Source organism: Hippoglossus hippoglossus, chromosome 9 (genome assembly GCF_009819705.1).
Source record: "Hippoglossus hippoglossus isolate fHipHip1 chromosome 9, fHipHip1.pri, whole genome shotgun sequence".
In the NCBI taxonomy this organism is placed as follows: domain Eukaryota; kingdom Metazoa; phylum Chordata; class Actinopteri; order Pleuronectiformes; family Pleuronectidae; genus Hippoglossus; species Hippoglossus hippoglossus.
In genome coordinates this window covers 21,864,503-21,882,531 of record NC_047159.1, presented here as the reverse complement: position 1 = coordinate 21,882,531, position 18,029 = coordinate 21,864,503, and the positions used below count along the sequence as shown (strand labels likewise).

The 18,029-nt window shown below is 42.6% G+C and overlaps 1 protein-coding gene across 1 annotated transcript in view; it reads left to right on the top strand.

Annotated features, from left to right (window-relative positions):
- Window positions 1-289: 289 nt before the first annotated feature.
- The window catches only part of galnt9 (polypeptide N-acetylgalactosaminyltransferase 9), a 96,253-nt gene continuing 78,513 nt past the window's right edge, over window positions 290-18,029 (top strand). The window contains exons 1-2 of the mRNA XM_034596332.1: window positions 290-1,436; window positions 14,205-14,385. Of these exons, the coding sequence (XP_034452223.1) occupies window positions 1,196-1,436; window positions 14,205-14,385 (422 nt within the window). The 5' untranslated portion in view covers window positions 290-1,195. The remainder of the gene's footprint in view (window positions 1,437-14,204; window positions 14,386-18,029) is intronic.

Genomic DNA, 18,029 nt, shown 5'->3' with positions numbered 1-18,029 from the left:
TTAAGTTGCCCCCGGCCGCGGCATCAGAGGTGAGGTGGAAACTGATCACCTACATGCGTTACGGATCAGATAGCAAAAAAAAAAATACATGTGGGGACACATCTCCGCTCACATTTTTCACAGTTCACTGACTGATACGGGGAGACGGCTGCTCGGGTTGAAGTATTTGCTGCCTCGCACAGTCTGCGCTGTATATCTTATCCAAGCGAGCCCAAATACGGCTCCTGAATATTCATGGTTTGTGCCTCTGAACGTCAGGACGCAGCGGCGGCTCTTCCTCCCTCGCAGAGCGCGCACAGGGGCTGGGGAGGAGGAGGAGGAGGAGGAGGAGGAGGAGGAGAGACAGCATGCCAGAGCCCGGCCACATCTTTCCCAGCGCCACCGAGCATCGGCATCGTCTGACAGCGTCCGAGGGCAAATCTGCTCTCGGCAACTCGTCCTGCTCCTCGGCGCCACCGACCAGGGCAGAGACCATGGACTGACGGAGCGCAAACAGAGAGAGACAGAGGGAGAGAAACGCCGCCTTGTTTTTGGAGCATGCACATATTTTGTGGACATACGCTCCTCTGGATCATATGTGCAAGCGCGCCATGCACGGATCGAGTGACCACAACGCCTCCGAGAAAAGGGATCCCACAGCAGAGCAGTGATAGCAGCAGGATGCTTCGGTTGTTGCAGTGCATCTCCTGTAAGATGAACGAGGCATTCTGGGGCTGATAGGATCTGGCGACTTATCACGTTGCAGAGGGGGGGGGGGGGAGGGGGGGGGGGGGGGAGAGAGATGTTTGTGCAACTGCCATAGGCTGTTCAAAGAGGATGCATGCCTCCCGTGGCGTCGTGTCTCGCTTGTAACATGTAGCTGGAGGGACGGCGGAGAGTGCGCAGCTGTTTCTCGGCCACTGAAGCCCCAGCAGACGCGTCCGCAGAGCGCATTGTGCCGCCAGCAACCTTTTCCCCACCTTGAACTTTCCTGCTCCGGAGCGTGATGCGGGAGCGCAGCCTCCTGAGCTGTCCGCGGTGCTGAACGCTTTCCCTCCACCTGCACCGGGTCTCCGCGAGTTGACCTTCCCTTCCACCGAGCCGGGGAAATCAGCCTCCTGCACCATCACGCAGCGAGGTGCCAGAAAGCAGGCCACCCCGCACATGGACAGCTGCTGGGCTTGACTGAGTCAGCCACGTCCGCCGAGTCTCTTTCATGGCTGTGGCACGCAAAATCAAAACTTTGCTGACCGTCAACATCCTGGTGTTCGTGGGGATTATCCTGTTCTCGGTGTACTGCAGGATCCAGGACCGATCCGACGAGCTCATCCAGCTGGGGCGCATCTCTGACCAGAGGCTGCGAGCCAGGAGTGGCAAAGTTTCCAACTTGGTGGACAGGCAGTCTATTCTGCAGAGGCTGGAGAGGCTGGAGGATGTGGTCTACAACCAGTTAAACGGTAGGATATGACTTGAAACAAACTATAACCTGCTGGTGATGAAGTCAGCAAATAAGTATCATAAACCCCTTACAGACACTTTGTGATAGCTTGAGAAATCCAAAAGGTGCGTACATTCAGTCAGGTCAGTTTCCCATAGACCAGTAGTATATGACTGGTTTTCTATGAACATTTATGTTTTTAAACTCTGCTTCTCTTTGCACATGGAGCACTGTGCCTCTGAAGCTCGAACCTGTCTTGTTAAGGAGCAAATGAAGCAGGGTGATGGATAACAGTGCAATACTTATATGTGCCTCGACCCTTTGTATTGATAGACTTTACTGGGCTGTTACTTTAACAGCCTATCAGACTGTGTCACCCTTAACCCATAATTGACCTGTTGTAAACTTCACATAAACTTTAAGCTTTAAGTATTGATGCGTGTGAGTTCTGCATAGGATCCCACAGAGCAAGTCTCTCTCTCTCCGTGTCCGTGTCCGTTCCTGTCATTTCTTTGAAGGCGCTGCTCCTGAAACATATCAGATTTAACAAGCCGTCTGAGTTTTGAAGGAGAGCCTAATGTAATGGCTCCATAACGGAATGACAGACTTGTATTTCATTACATGGCCATTAGTCTGTGAGGCAGATTTTTTTTTCTGTTCTCCTCAGCAGAGCAGCAATCTTTAAAATCAAGTTACATCCAGTAGGACTCCGTCTTGCTGCACGGTGGTATTCTCCTGGGGGAAATCCAACTGTCAAAGATGCAAACTGGTGTTTGTTTGGCATTGACTCAAACAGAAATACCCAATGTTTATTCACTATTAGGAATATAAAGACATTAATTCAATCAATGTCTAATTACATCAGTGATGTAAACGAACCTTTTACATCCCTAAGAATTGTAAGAATCACATCAAGCATCATTCTACCATGCATTACAATAATATTTACTGTTTACACAATACAACCATCATATCAGTGGTGACTCGAGGCTTTAAGCCATTGTTTGAATGAGAGACATTTAGGGGTGCGTGTAACGTAGGATTATTCGATTATCAATAATTCTGTTCCAGTTAGAAAGATTACCATCACCTAAATTGGAAATAAAAGCCCAAGAGGTGGTTTTCATTTCATGCTATTGGACACCAATACTCCAAAACCTAAACACATACTGTTTTTTTTAATAATATTTGAATCCTTACGTCAATGAATCAGCAAATGGTAAAGCTTATTTGTTTGAAAAAAGACCATTACTGAAAATGTCTTTTTTACATTTCGGTAGATCAACTGAATAATTATTTTTCCGTCTTGTATGTATATAAAACATTTTTAAAACAGGTCTTTACCACGTACCACTGCCTTCTACCACTACTTCATTTATGCTTATTGATGTAAGTTTAAAGGGCAAATAACATGCAACTTAAAATACTAATCTACTGTATAGCTGACAGAAGAGAACATGGAGAAGCTCTCTCTTACTCCTGCTGAGGTCATTGTTTTTATCAAAGAGGCCTTTTCTAAATTGGTCGTAGTTTGTGGACTGCACAAGAGCTGCCAGGATATTGAGGCTAAGTGGCATCATTTTCTCATACTGTCGTGACCGGCTGCTTTGGTGACAAGCTTCAAGACAATGTCAGCGGTGTTGTATGAGAATACCAGAGAAAGGCTTTACTACGTTACAGCACAAACACATCCTAATGGAGTCAAACTCCTCACCCACTGGCATTTCAATTCCAAATGGCCAACCCCTCACATCCTTCAGTTAGAGCCATAACGTCTTCTCCTCCAGCCAAATAACGAGGACTCAGCTTTGTTGCTCCGTTGTGCTCCGTGGTGAAATGTTGCCGCTTTGCAAAGTGTTGCTGATTGATTTTTAATCTATCAGTAAAGTTGGTTTCTATTTACCAGCTCACCGTTCTCTCCTGGGAAATAGTGACTTTGTCATTTGGTGTAAATTGCAGGCTTCACTAGCTCAGGATGAAGGGGGACTGTGAGGGATGGGGCAGTGGAAGAGGAGGCCATTTCTTCTGGTGTGCTGGAATTGTATGCTGGTCCTCAGTAAAGGTCTTGATCCACAGTTTAACCTCCACGCCCCAAAAAGCAGCTCCAACTTAAAAAATCACTTTAAAATCATTTTTTTTCCCAGTTGAAGCGACAGTATCTTGCTCTGACTGAGTGTAATGTGAGAAGCAAGATGATCGACAGTCCATTTGACTCTTTTCCCAGCCTTCAGTGGTGAAGGACGTTTCACAGCTTCATGGACCAAAAACTGTGCGGCTGCAGATTTCAATTTTTTCCGCCCTGCGTGCTCTTGATATTATGCCCGAGCTTCAGCAGCTATTGAGGGTCACTCTGTCACTTTGAGTTATGCTTGGCATCTGGCATCCACCCAGCAGGCATTTCCTCTCAAAAAGCACAATTCATCCTTTCAGTCACTTTTCTTTATATAGAGACAATTCAATAGAGTCAGTCAAGCCCATACAGTGGTTCTGCTGTGGGACAGAAACAGTGTGTGCGTTTGTGCAGGCTTCATATAGGAATGAAAGTACAAAGAAAGTTATTAACATGTACTTGTGAGAGCGGAAATGTCTTTGAGTTCCATCAGTTTGTCTCACGCAATGTTTGAGTGGCTGCACTTTAAAACATGCATTTGCGGAATTGTGTTGGCTAAAGTGTAACTCCTATTTGAAATGTTCCCCCTGTGTGTTGGCTGGAAGGCATGCATCTCTTTGAGGGCTAGAACAAGTCAGAACTTATTGTGTCTGTGTGTTTTTAATGATTATTAGTTTAGTCACATTGGTTATGTAAAATTGACCTGGAAAAGTGAAGAAAGAAAAAAAAATGTAAACCCTTAAAGATAAAAAATGTTGAGAAACAACATAAAGACATGTACATACACATCGATACAAAGACAAAACAAACAAATGTACATTCATATGCCCACATGTATACAAAAAACACAGGGTTCTATCAAATGTTTAGAAGTTAGACAACCAGAGATCTAACAAAATATATCTCTCGAGTATAGATGCATATCAGATCATTATTTGATATGTAATAATTAAAGGTTATTTTATGTGCTGGAAAGCCAGAAGTGCCCAAACTATAAGCGTGGTACAGCCCCCATTCCAAGTCACAGTCCTTCACCTTATCACAGAAGCTATAAGATAATCGTTCTGTAAGGCAGACGGAGAAAGTCTGCAGAAAGTCGGGAGGCTCTCACTCGACTCCTGAAGTTCAGTCCAAGTCTGCAAGCAGCTAGCAGCTTATGAGGAGAGTTTGCAAGTGGTAGACTTAAGTTAAATAATTCAGAGGGGTCACCCAAAATAAATAGACTGGAGGAGAAAGAGATATTTGTTGTTATACTGAAAACTTTATAAGTCCATGTTGCTGGGACACTACCTGGCCCCATCTCCTGCCTTCCAGTCAACACATGTGTACAAGACAACAGAAGCTTGTGGAGGAATATATCATGACAGATGTTACATTCAGTGTCATTCACAAACAGAGAATTGATATCCACCATTTACAAACAATAACCACAGGTACAAGTCTCCTTCTGTGTAATTTCGGTTACATCATTTCCTTGACTGTGGCAATGAGTGTCCAGAAGTGCACACACACACACACAGGCTGGAAACATTCGCTGGCTGTTGCAATCCCTCCATGATTTGTCTTGAGCTCTTTAATGGGATCCTTAATCATATCCTCATATCCCAGGTCACTGCCCCCTTTTTCGAAATCGCGCACGGACCACAAATTGTGTTCTATGGCCACTGGGGACAGCAATGGCGAGTGGAGGACTTGCTGCGCCAATAACTATTACCATGTCCGGCAGTGATATGAAGTAATTGCCCATTCCCTTTGTTGTTTATTGCCGACCAATGGCGAGCAACGGGAGCTAAAGTAAGGTCCAATTAGATCTGAATAACATAAAGAAGTGGGAGAATTCGTCTTTCACGGTGGTGTGATGGATGGTGACTGGGCTCCCATTGAGAAAACAACAGTGAAGCTTTATCAGTTACTCATTCGACGAAGAAATAGGCAACATGAAGGTTATCAGTGGCGCCGCTTTGCCGGGGACGCCATTGTCTCTGGGTAATCAGATGAGGGGGTTTTAAGCTTGTTAACAAGCTTATGAAGCAGCGTTTGGACCCTAAGCACTGCGTTAGATAGCAAATACCTCCTCACCTGTGCCTCACCTGCTGGAGCTTCATGAGTGACCTGCCGAAATGAACAGTCTTGCACAAATAAGATCCGCTTCCATTATCCAGGGAGAGATAGAAATGCATTTTTTTCAACATTAGAGCTTGACTCATTGGGATTTTGTAGGTCAATGCTGATATGTTCATTTTGAAATCCAACAAAATGTACTGATGTTCAGTCGGTGCAGAGAAAACACGATAAGAGAATTAGTTCACTGCCTGCTAAATCTCGACACCCTCCGTTACTGTTGCTACGTCTCTCAGGCTTTCTCTTTATGCACAGCGCAGTAATAACAGTGGCAGACTTCCCACTCGAAATTCTCAGTCATTATTGAAACAGTGGGTCCTTGATTTCAGACAGGTAGACATGAGCAGGCTTATTATTTCAGGCTGACAACCCTCGATTTTGCCGGCAGAAATGAAACCTGTCGCCCCCGGGCTTCCTTGGCACAATCAGGACTGCTCCTAAAATAATGGTCTTAAAAACAGGTATTGCTATTAGCGAGAGGATGTGCCGCTCTTCGGTTTACACCCCTCTGACCGCTGCTGGATGTGTCATTGTCGGAGATCCGCCGCTGTCCCACAGCTCACGGTCAGACCGAGGCGCTTGTCATCAGCCATGCATGTCACTCCCGGCCGTTTCCCAGTGCGTAGGTGCTGATGGGATGGCAGCCTCACAGGCCCAGCTGCGGTGCCAGATATGCTTCTTATCTGTAATGCCCAATTATGGCAAAGAATCCAACGCTGTTTATATGCTAAGCCTGCTGGGGCAGAGACTCGATGAGAAATGTCACACTCCCTCCCTCTCTCTCCTCCACAGACACTTGATGCTTAGACTGTATCTTTTAATGATACACATCGGCATGTGACTATATGCTGTTGTGCAGTGTGTAATTACGCCGGCTGCAGGGACGCCGCACCGCAGGACGGCGAGGCCTGATGAAATGAAATATATTCCGATAATGATATGCAGATGAGGCTGTTGTCCACAGACGAGTTTCAGAAAGGGATAAGAATCAATTCTGCTCAGCCTTTAGGAATGATGATAATGAATTCAGCAGCTCACCTGACAATCAGCAGTCAGCCACAGATGGAGCGAGCGCCCATCTTATTCACACCACCGGCCTGGAGTCATGCAGTGATTACAATGCCATCATTAAATGATGACATCCGATGAAGGAGGGCGTAGAGGTCAGCTTCTCAGGCTCAACCATTAATGATGTAAATGTGTTTTTTATTTTGTCTCTGGCAGTGATTGTTTATCCATATTGATTTTTACATGTTTGCAAACTGGGATATATAAGCAGATACAAACACATTGTTAAGAAATGAGCAGATGATGTACTTTTAACAGATGTAAATGGCGTTTGATATTATACAGTCAGGTTTAATCAGTTAGTCGGATCGACATAAGAAACAGAAAACAAGATCTTCCTCATTAACAGAGTTATCAGTTTCAGACTTCTGTGATATTACAGTTACAGTGAAAGAGGAACTAGTAACAGTCAATGCTGCCTAAAATTCCATGGTGCTGATGTAAATGTAAATAAATATTGGGAAATAAGTTTGTTATCTACACCTCCAATCTCCTTCACTTGAACAGTGAAGTCTGGCCCAGTATAAGTGGCTGTATCAACGCTGGAGAATGATGCATAACTTTGCATGAATGTAAAAGAACCAGCTGCAGCCACTTTAAAAGTGTATGTCAATGACTAATGCATCGCCTCAGCTGTTGTGAACAGTTTCACTAATAGTAGCAGTAGGATTTCATCTCAGTAATTTCAATCCAACTTAAGGCTACATCCACGTTTTTGTTTGATAATGGATCAACTCTGATACAGGTACACCTGGCGTCCACACATACTCATTTTTCTTGAAACCTCAAGACCGTTTTGTCTGGACGGGCAGAAAGACGTTTGGAAATGAGGATATACACTCACAACCACTTGCTGATGGGGTCTTTTCATTCATGCAAGGCCTTCACTGATACGTCAGCCTCCTATCACATGATCCCCCCTCCAGTACAAGTTTTTACACATGGGGGAGAAAAACTACTTGTCATGGCAATTCCTGTGTACACCAGCATGCGATGTGTGTTTTCAGGCGTGTTAGTATGAACAGGGATTGACACTGATTTGGAGCCAAAACACTGGTGTGGACGCAAATCTTTTGAGTTTGATATCACAGTTTTCGATGTAGCCTAAGTTTGTCCTGGCCTCTTCTATTTCCATGGATAACCTCTTTTTTAAGCTAAGCCATATGAGCAAAGAATATGAATGAAATGTGGCACATTAATTGTCAATAGCATATGACTGTTTGCTTAATTAAGGTGTGTTATTAGACTATGATGTTATATTGTGTGAACAGCTAAACATATGAAGAGTTTAAAGTGCAGTTGAAAACAGGAGGACATAGCAAAGGTGTTGATGATTCTTAATATTTGATTGCACAGATTGAATGTAGGCATGTTTTTTATTAAATTATCAAACGGAGTGAGTAGCACCCTTTGTAATTACACATATTAGACCTTAGATGCTTTCCATTCAACAATAACATTATAGACTAACCACATGCTAATGTGATTTTAATGTGGCCCTCCAGTAATGCAGTATTTAGTTAAAGAGATGAGGCTGAGTCCGGTTTCAGGAAGAAACAACAGCATGAAAAGTGTTTAGCTGTGAATCCTGAAACGTGTTAAACAGAGCTCCTTGAAAAGTCTTACTGAGACACAACAGGCTAGTTAATGTGTAAAAAAACTAAAGAATAACACTTGATAACTGGTAATAGATGAATGTCCTGCCTCTGCTCTTTTTGCACTCTGTATCTACGATGCTGTTCTTGCATTTTCAAGCAAGCTTCGACCTGTGACCTCAATTTTTCAGAAGGACAGAATCCCGGTGTTTACAGATAATTAAGGAGTCTTGTGCAACCAATTTCCAAATCAGAGCTGTTATCCTCCTGACATGCCTGCTGCCGCTCCGAGTGGTGCTCCTGGCTTTAATGCAGCTCTTCCAGCAGCTCCCCGTATTTCATAGATTTGTTTTAGCCTTTGAAGGTTCGAAGCCTCTCTAGAACGAGTAATTTTTCTCGTCTGGAACAGATCTCTCAATCCCCCAGTACTCCTCTCACCATCAATATTTAGAGCTGCGCTGCATCACTTTGGACACACATAAATCCACTCCTGCTCTTAAATCATTCATTCAAATGAGGGGAGGGGGGGGGGGTGGGGGGTGTAGGGGGTCATCTTTGAATTTGATGCTCTATCTTATAAAGGCCAAATCGGACACATTCTGAAGGTTACTGTATAATGCAGAGATGTTGCGACTTAAATGTGTCATGTCCGGGGGATTTGGACAAATGGATTGCGAGGACAGATGTATCCCTGGACACAATGAGATTTAAATTGTCGCCTGACGGTTTGAGGCTTTGCAGGGGAATGCAGCCTGAGTGGATGAAGCAGATGTTGGGCTGTAATTGCTTTGCAGTGGGATCATGTTACGGTGGTGTTCAGACGGCGAGCTCGCATCGGAAATAGCGCACGGAAGAACACTTCGCAGGGAACTCACGGAAGTTTTAAAGTTGTGTCGACAAATACAAAAGCAATGTGGGCTTTTAGTCATTGCCATCCTTCTTCTTTTTACTAGCACATAACAGCCCGTTTACTGGATGCTTTTAAACAAAGTGCCTCTCAGGATCATGTGTGCATACATTTTTAACTCACGCAGTTATAGGAACTGAGCTCTTTGTTCTTATAGAGTAATGCTCTATGCTCAGATGTACACGGTCCAATTATTCCTCTCAAGAAATGTAGTAAAAGCTTCTATTTTTGTTTGTTTGTAAAAAAGAAGCTGCTGTGTAAAAAAGCATTTGCAGATTAATTCATGCATATTCATTTTTTGGAAGTGGAAAAACATAAAATATCCGACAGAATAATTAAACCACTCAAAAGATCGACCAGGTATTGTCAAAAACAGGATTTAACAAGACCTACGTTATAATAGATCTCTGCCAAAGATCCCTAAGACGTTACATTTCAAGTGACAAACAGCATCAATGTTCTGCAGAACTGTTTTAACTCCTCAGCATTAAATCAGCTTTTTAGAATCTTTTAATGTACAAACAGCTGATTCATGACCAACTTTCAATCTTTATTCTGTGAGTGTCCTTCGTTGCTCATCCCATAATGGAATTTCAATCAGGCAGAGGAAGTGGCAGCCAGTGGTAAGCAAAAATAACAGTGACCATAACACAAAGCTGACAGCCATTGTCCTGCTTCCAAGATTCATGCAGCGACAGAGAGGCCCTCCAGACTCGAGTCTCCGGCTCTGGAGGGGGTGTGTGTGTGTGTGTGTGTGTGTGTGTGTGTGTGTGTGTGTGTGTGTGTGTGTGTGTGTGTGTGTGTGTGTGTGTGTGTGTGTGTGTGTGTGTGAGACATGGGCTGCTATGCCAGATGGTGCATCAGTGACGTGAACCCCACCCATACTTGTCAAAATGCCACCACACGGGCTGGTGTGGGCCACGGCAAATCCCACTCGCAGGAAGAAGCCAGTTTGCCACCGTTCAGCTCCAATTACAAATCTTCCGTGGCACCCGAAGATTTGAGGCCATCCAAATATGGTGATTACTCCGCAGTTCCTGGAGGGGCTGAAGCTGAGCCCTTCATCGGTGTACGCTGCTTACTTACTGTCTGTGTGTCCATCTGTTGATGCGGTGAACAGACGCAGCTTGACTCTTCTGTGCGGGCCACACTGGATGCTTGGCTCAAACGGCAATTATCTGACGTTATCCTGCAGTTTTGTGGAAGTTTAGATAGTCAAACAATAATCTAGGCTAACAGAGTCAGAGAGGGTCATTCATGTTAAATATTATATTATATTTGCTTAAGGAAGGGTCTTTAATTTAATGCTCCAATTTATATTCTATTCATTCGTTTTATTGTTAGATTTTCTGCAAAAAAAGCATCAGTAGTTTGGTTTGTTTAATGACAAAGACTTGGCTTCTGTATGGATCATTGTCTTTTTGTCAGGGCTTCCTATAGTAGCTAAAGTTAGCCGACTAATGTCTCAATAGTTTGCAGGAATTCAACATTATTCTCCCTTTTTTTAGCCAACAGTTGCCTTTTCTTCTACTCTGCATCACCACAGTAAAACCACTATACGGTTAAATGTACACTTTCATACAGATTTAACCTGTAATGTTATATAATAAGCATTTTCAGTACAACCTTACCTGTTCTACTTATTAGAAAGGCTCCCATCAGCCAAAAAGCTGCAGCCATTCTTTTATTTATTAACAGCGGTTTAAAAAAAACAGCTAAATATTTATGTAGTAGCTCTCGGTTCCAAAATAAACTGAGCTCGATAAACAAACCGCACCATTTGCTTTTAATGTGTGATTAATGATGTGTATTTTATATTTCTTGTTATTTGCTTTTAATTGCTCTTTTCTGTTGCTCTTATGTTAAGTGTCTTTTGGCATTGTTAAAACCACTATATTAATAAAATGTCCAATTGTCCAATTGGGCAATTGGACAATTGGACATTGTGCTTTTGCTAAAATTATAGTTTTACTAACATATAAAGTTTTCAATCAGGCATGGTGTGAGAAACTATTCAAATGTTTGTGTTTTTAAAGTCAAACATGAACTTATGACGTTTTCCTTTTTGACACTGCGACCCGTCTTTCTCCTTTTCTTTTTGAAGCTGGTCTCTGCCACAGACGCAAAGTGACGGACTGTGAGTCACAGTTGTGAGACTCTTTGATGAGAGCAGTGTCGTACTTTAAGTCTGACACATTACATCCTGTGTTGAATGATGAAACATGACGGGGCTGACCGGGGACCAGCTCCCATTCACCAGCAAGAACCCACATATGTGTTGACGCTGCTCTGTATAGATTCTTCATGGATTGAAGCAACCTTCATGGAACACACACTGTATGAATATCCTCTTCAGGGTCGCAGTGGTGCCACTCACTGCTTGTATGATGCCTCTATAATTAGACTTACAGAGCCCTGAGGAGCTCAGTGGGACACCTGCTGGATCCTTGATGGACTAAATGTGTCTGTAAGCATCAGTGATTCGTAAAACGACTAAATCAAATTAACTTAACTTATATGGCAGTGATGCTTTAAAGCATCTGTGACTCTCTGTCATATAAAGCTGCCAGGTCAGATTTTTTTTTTTATGCTGGAGTAGGTCAATGATAATGTTTGTTTTGTTTCTGTATTTTTTTATGAAAAATTTCAGGTAGTCTTTATTAATTTAGTTAATTTCCCTTTTTTCAGTTATTTTATTATTGTTCCACCTCTTATAAATATTTGTGTTATTATCCCAGTTAATGATAAGTAAGAAATTTGTATGGATCAGGTGTATTTATTATGGACCAGATTATAACTGTCCCAAGCATCACCTTGGTTATATCGTACAAGATAATTCTATATTTAAACAAGTAAAATATAATTGTACATGTTATTATAACTCACTCAGAATTATACGACAGATTTTATAGCTGTTTCACATAACATTACTTTAATGTGCAGTTCTGGGAAACAGTAGCTGCCATTACGTTAGTGCCTGCTGGAGCACAGTGTGGTGTGAGCTCTTCTCACACTGTTAACGACATCTTGACAGCACCATATGAAAATATAGTGCGTCAGCCTGTAAGAAAACCACAGGCTTATGGGATGTAATTCACTCATCGGCAGTGTCTATCAATGACAATATCCCACTGTCGAGGCTGAACACTGCATTTGAACATTGGTGTTCTAAACTGGTGAAACAAAATACTATTTCAAATGAGTTACCACAGGAGACCATCGAGAAAGCTCATGCTGCTAACTGTATATGTTGAAGGTGACACCTTGGGAGGAAAAGACTTGTAACAATATAACAAACACCTCCGGCACCTTGAGGTGTTTGCACCCGTAGAACCCTGTCTGTGCCTCCCCCCTCTATGATTGCAATGAAATGAATCTACTTTTTAAACCTACTGAGATCTGCTTGCTAGTTAACAACATTGTAGTTATGAGTAAAGTGTTGTCGTATCTAAGTAGTTTAGTAGATAAGTAGCATAATGTATAAAGTTAAACTCTTATATTTTCAGGATTTTTTTTGACGATGAAAGACATAATTTGATTGTTACTCCCAATAAACTCTGTAAAATTATCATAATCTACCTATTAACACCTCCATTCACAGTATAATGCATCATTAAAGGGATAGTTCACCCGAAAATGAAAATTCACTCATAAGCTACTCACCACTATGCCGATGGAGACGTGAGTGAAGTGTTTGAGTCCACAAAACACTTCAGGAGTCTCAGGGGTAGACAGTGTTGCAGCCAACTCCAATACAATTGAAGTAAATGGAACCACGTCTTCAGACGTAAAATACAACAGAAAAAAAACAACATGCCTCCATACGGCTCCTGTGGTGTGTCCAAGTGTGTGTGTGTTTGTGTGAAGAGTTGTGTAACTGTATCTGGATTCATGTGTGCATATTCAGATTTGTAAACGTGTAAAAGAAACTGAAAATGGTGCTGAGATTTGCTGATGCGTGCAGGAATCTACAAATGTGTTTTCAGTCACAACTCAGTCAGGCCTTTTGATTGGCTCTTTTTTTCTTTTATGAATTTTTTTCTTAAACTTGAGAAGATAAAAGTTTCACTGAGAGGCTCAGGGAAGAAATCTTTTCATACATGGGCGCCTTTCATAACCAGTTGTAATGATTTATTCCATTTGCCCTGTGAATAATATCAGTATGTATCTGTCTTCACATGTATGTTTGTTTCCCATTTTTGGTTTTGCCTTCTTCGAACCTGTTGGGTCTGTTTGTATGTGTTGTGCATTATCACACGCCGGCCACAGGCAGGCCTGCTGGGGGCTTTGAGGGGCTTATAACATGTGCAGGTTTCCTATTTTGTTCTAGTTAGTTTTTATTCATTAAATATAGTCATCTTACTGCATATTTGTACTCAAAAACCCAATTTTGGTTATTCATGTTACTATCGTTATCACATTTTTTGTAACGAATACACTTTTGATATCTGCAAAGTTGTTACGATTACTTTTTAAAATATATATATTATAACATTAATAAATAGGAAAAGCTAAATGCATTCAAACTCCAGGTATGATCACAATCCTAATCCACTCACAGTGGATTTTGGAGATTGTGTTTCACATCTGATCACCCACTGACTGTTTTTCAGGCCTGCTCTGCTGGACGTGACTTACAGCTGTGCACTATAAATTATCTCTGGTCTCCATTGTTGGTCTGTGTGCCACTGAGCCTCCCAGCTTCTGCTCTGCCCTGCTTATCTGTGTGACGTCTGTGTCCATGTGGGTGTTTTGCAGCGTTTCCATTGACAGACAGTGTAATGATGCCCCGTGGATGAGCCCCGCCGGCTCTCTAAGCTGCCATACACCAGTCTCCTCACACCACTTCAGAATGTCAATCAGCCTCCCCTCTGCACGACCTCTCTCCTCACCTGTCTGCCTGTTCTCTGTGTCGGCGTGTCTGCCTCCACTTATGGCCGCGTACATCTGCGTGACTTTCTCTCTCTTGTGTTATTTTCACGGCAGGTTTGGCAAAGCCCATGGGGCTGGTGGAGGGGCCCGGGGGCCTCGGCCAGGGGGGAGCTGCCGCCACTCTGGGAGAGGACAGCCACGACGCAGAGGGGAAGTACGAGGAGTACGGCTACAACGCTCAGCTCAGTGACCGCATCTCCCTGGACAGAAGCATCCCAGACTACAGGCCTAAAAAGTATGCCCACCTCCTCTTTCTCCTTCCATCTTCTCATGCACTTCTAGCTACAGCTCTGCACCTGTGTCCCCCTCTGGCAGGGTTGTATAATGTTAGACAGACTTGCTACTGCAAGGTTTGCCAGTTTAATCCCTGCAGCAGTTGATGCGCTTCATTTACATGATGGCACAAATTGTGTGGGAGGATATTTTGCCAGGAAATTGGCATTTTCATCATTTTCTTTATCCTCATCATTGTCTTCTCTTGGTTTTTACTGGCGTTTTGGTGACTCTCCAGAACGTTTTCTTTGCACAAACCAGAAGCATAGTTGTGGTGCAAGGTGTGTCACAGATGATAAGATGAGCTCTTGTTGAGGATTAGTGGAATGTACTAAAACAAATCTGCACTCAATTCAGGCCAAACATGCAGGGCGAGTTGTGCTTTTAAAGGCTTTTGCCAAACCATGAAGTCACCACCCTGTCTTAGGTTCAATGCCGTTTGACAACACAGATTTCGGAGTCTGAGCCCTGTTATGGAAGTTTTCTAGAAGCTGGTGAAAGGAGAACTCAGGCAGCAGCTGATGTCTTATGCAGTAGAGTTTAATGGAGATTGGATGCATCAAGGAGACCAGAAGGTGGAACAATATGCAAATGCCAACAGAGTAACATGAGTAATTGTCCCCCCCAAGTGTGAAGATGTCTCCCACAGCCGTCCCACAGCCGTCCCATATATCTTCCTCTACTTGCATCACCCATTCCAACAGCACAGCCATGAAAGGCAAGAATTGCTGTCACTCTCTATGTTACATGCAGGTGTTTGCTTCCTATTGGATCGTTAAGCCTAAAGCATGCATTCCTAAATCATTTTGGACAATTGTGTCCTAACGTCTTGCCACTAATGTAATACGAAACGAAGAATTAGAGTTGGTGCCTCTCTGTCTAGGGAATCTGAGTTAGATATGAATGTCCCTGAACGTAGACACTACAATGTACTGCCAGTTGGCCCTTTATCTATAACCTGACCTTGGGCATTGTGAAAGAGAAGGGGGTATCTGTGGAATTAGACAGCCACTATTCTACTAATGGTGTACAGATGTAATGTGTGGGAAATTCCTCAACAAGCCCTCTACTGAGATAGTTGCTCTGCTTACAGCAACATAAACATCGTCACACGTGTCTACTGGTTAACTTACACTTAACTGTGGTAGTAACACACTCTCTACATGGCTCTGGCAGCACGTAAGGTTAGCCTACACTTAACTAGTGTGGCTGTATTTAATGCGGAATTTTTTCCGACAGCAAATGTTTGAAAATAATTGAATGTAAAGGGAGAAACATGTCAAACTCAATGGAGCACCTGGCGACACACAGATACGTACATTTGAAAGCAGAGGGATGTTCAGTGTTTTACTGGTTGTGTGACCTCATGTCAACAGACAGGTAATGGTTAGTTTGGAGCTGAAGTATTTTGCTTTGTTAAGCACTATTACTAAGTGTTAAATTACTGTAGGTTTTATTTATAATGTGATTTTGTTATGCAAGTTTATTAAGAGTTTAACACTTTTTTACAAATGTTTATTTAAGTATATACTTTAAACTGTTAACAGTTAACATGTTACATTTCAACATCCGATTAGCAATTGCAATAAAAAAGCTGCTCTTATCGTCAACTGTTGTGTCTTTAAAGAAGAGGTATCTGTTCTGCCACCCAAATGACACCCAGCCCTAGCAGCAGTGTTGTAAATGGTTGGACATAAAAAGAGTATGGTATAGGTATGCTCCTAATGAGACGTGTTCTACAGATCTGTAGGTCTAGGTTGTCGCTGGATCTTTTAAGTACAATGCTTTCCTCATTCATTTTAATTGAAGTTGCTGCATATTTTATATGGCTTCATTTTTATTCAAGACTTCTTATGCTAAACATTGAAGCCAGTACCCAGATGATGGGACGTACAGTGTAGAACGTCACATGGATCAAACACTGCCTGACACTGGTTTCCATATGGAACACCAAAATGCAAATGTCACCCTTGTAAATTTAATGGCTGCCAGTGGTGCACATTCCTGAACACCTGGAGCTTTATGACATTCAATTTGCAGCGGCTGCCCTCAGTTTCCCAGCGGAGAGAAGTGCACGGTGAATACCTTTTGTGTCCTGCTTAATAACACATTTTAAATTAGTGCATTCATGTCATGTTTGACATTATTTTGCAATGGTTTGCTTAATTATGTAAACATTAACATTTTCAGTGACTGTGGTGGAATCTGTTTGTGACCCCACTGGTGTTCAGCGGAGCGGCTCTTGTAACCCAGCATCCCTGATGAAATGTGCATATGTGAAATATGCAAATTCGTCAATATTTTTCTGTTTCTCAGATATTGCTCCACCTCTGCGCCTCCTCATTAGGGAGACTCTCAGGGGGCCGCGAAGACCTGCGGGTAGTCGATCACGTGACCTGTGAGAAATGTTATGTTAAATTAAATGGGAAATGTTATAAATAATCCAATAGATATACTTTCGGAATTAATCATTTGATTTGGTGTTTTTATCCTTTTACTACTATCACACTAAGCCGCCCTCTTTGTTATCTCATACGTCTCCAGTTAGGAAATTCTGTAACTGTCGGCGTATCGAATATTGAGGGCATCCTTACTGTGGTTTTAAAAAATTATCAATAACTTGTTAAGGTGTGTGAAACCCTTATTTCTTGGTGGGTAGTTTTCTGTAGATACTTTGTTTTGTGGCTACTAAGGAGTTTATAGTTTGTTTTCAAATAGTCAGTTAGTGCACATAGCAGACTCCATTAAACCTGTTGTATACGTTACTTTCCAACTGCACCAATTTACACTCACAACTACCCCCTGTAACACAATGGCAGGTAAAAAAAATGTAGGTATTTTTTTGGTGATAAGTATAAAAGGGGGAGAGAGATGACATCCAGGTCAGAACCCGACCAGCGCTGCAGGAATCAATCTCAACTTAGTTTATGACACTGAGAATCATCCATCTTGTCCATCTCTGTCTCCCATGATAAAACACTATGAAAAGGAAAGAAGGCTCCACCACATCATTCAGGGGTTGCAACTCTACCACGCCCCCTCTGGTCATATTTGAGGGTGTCGGTGGGGATGTTTGAGTTGCATCTTGGGAAGAAGAGGATGATACTAAGATACTATTTACCCAAAGCAGTATCTAGTAAACAAAACTAAACAAATAACATGGCCTTACTCTTCCAGTGTGTTAAATTTGCCCTCTGTGTAGAAGTAGTGTTATGATGGTTCCCTCAACAGTCGCATCCTCACAAACATGCCCTTGTACATCCTGCTTGATACTCTTCATCTTCTTCGTCAGTCTTACAGCCTAACTCCACTTAATCCTTTCTCCTCTCCTCTGTCAACGGCCAAGAGAGGTTCCTGAAGGCTTTAGCTGGGATAACAATTCATTTCACGCAATCTGCTTTGTTCCGATGCTCCTTTTCACGCCCAGAAAAATTTGACATGATTCGGAAGGAGGAAGGCATCTTGAAAGGAGCTTGGTAATTGATAAAGTCAGTGGAGAGAGCGCCTCTGGAATGGAAGGGTTTCAGGAAATTCATTTTTTTAATAGAACACAGTCAATAAAAAATGGGACGCCAGACAAGGGAAGTGAGACTGTTTCTGGTTATT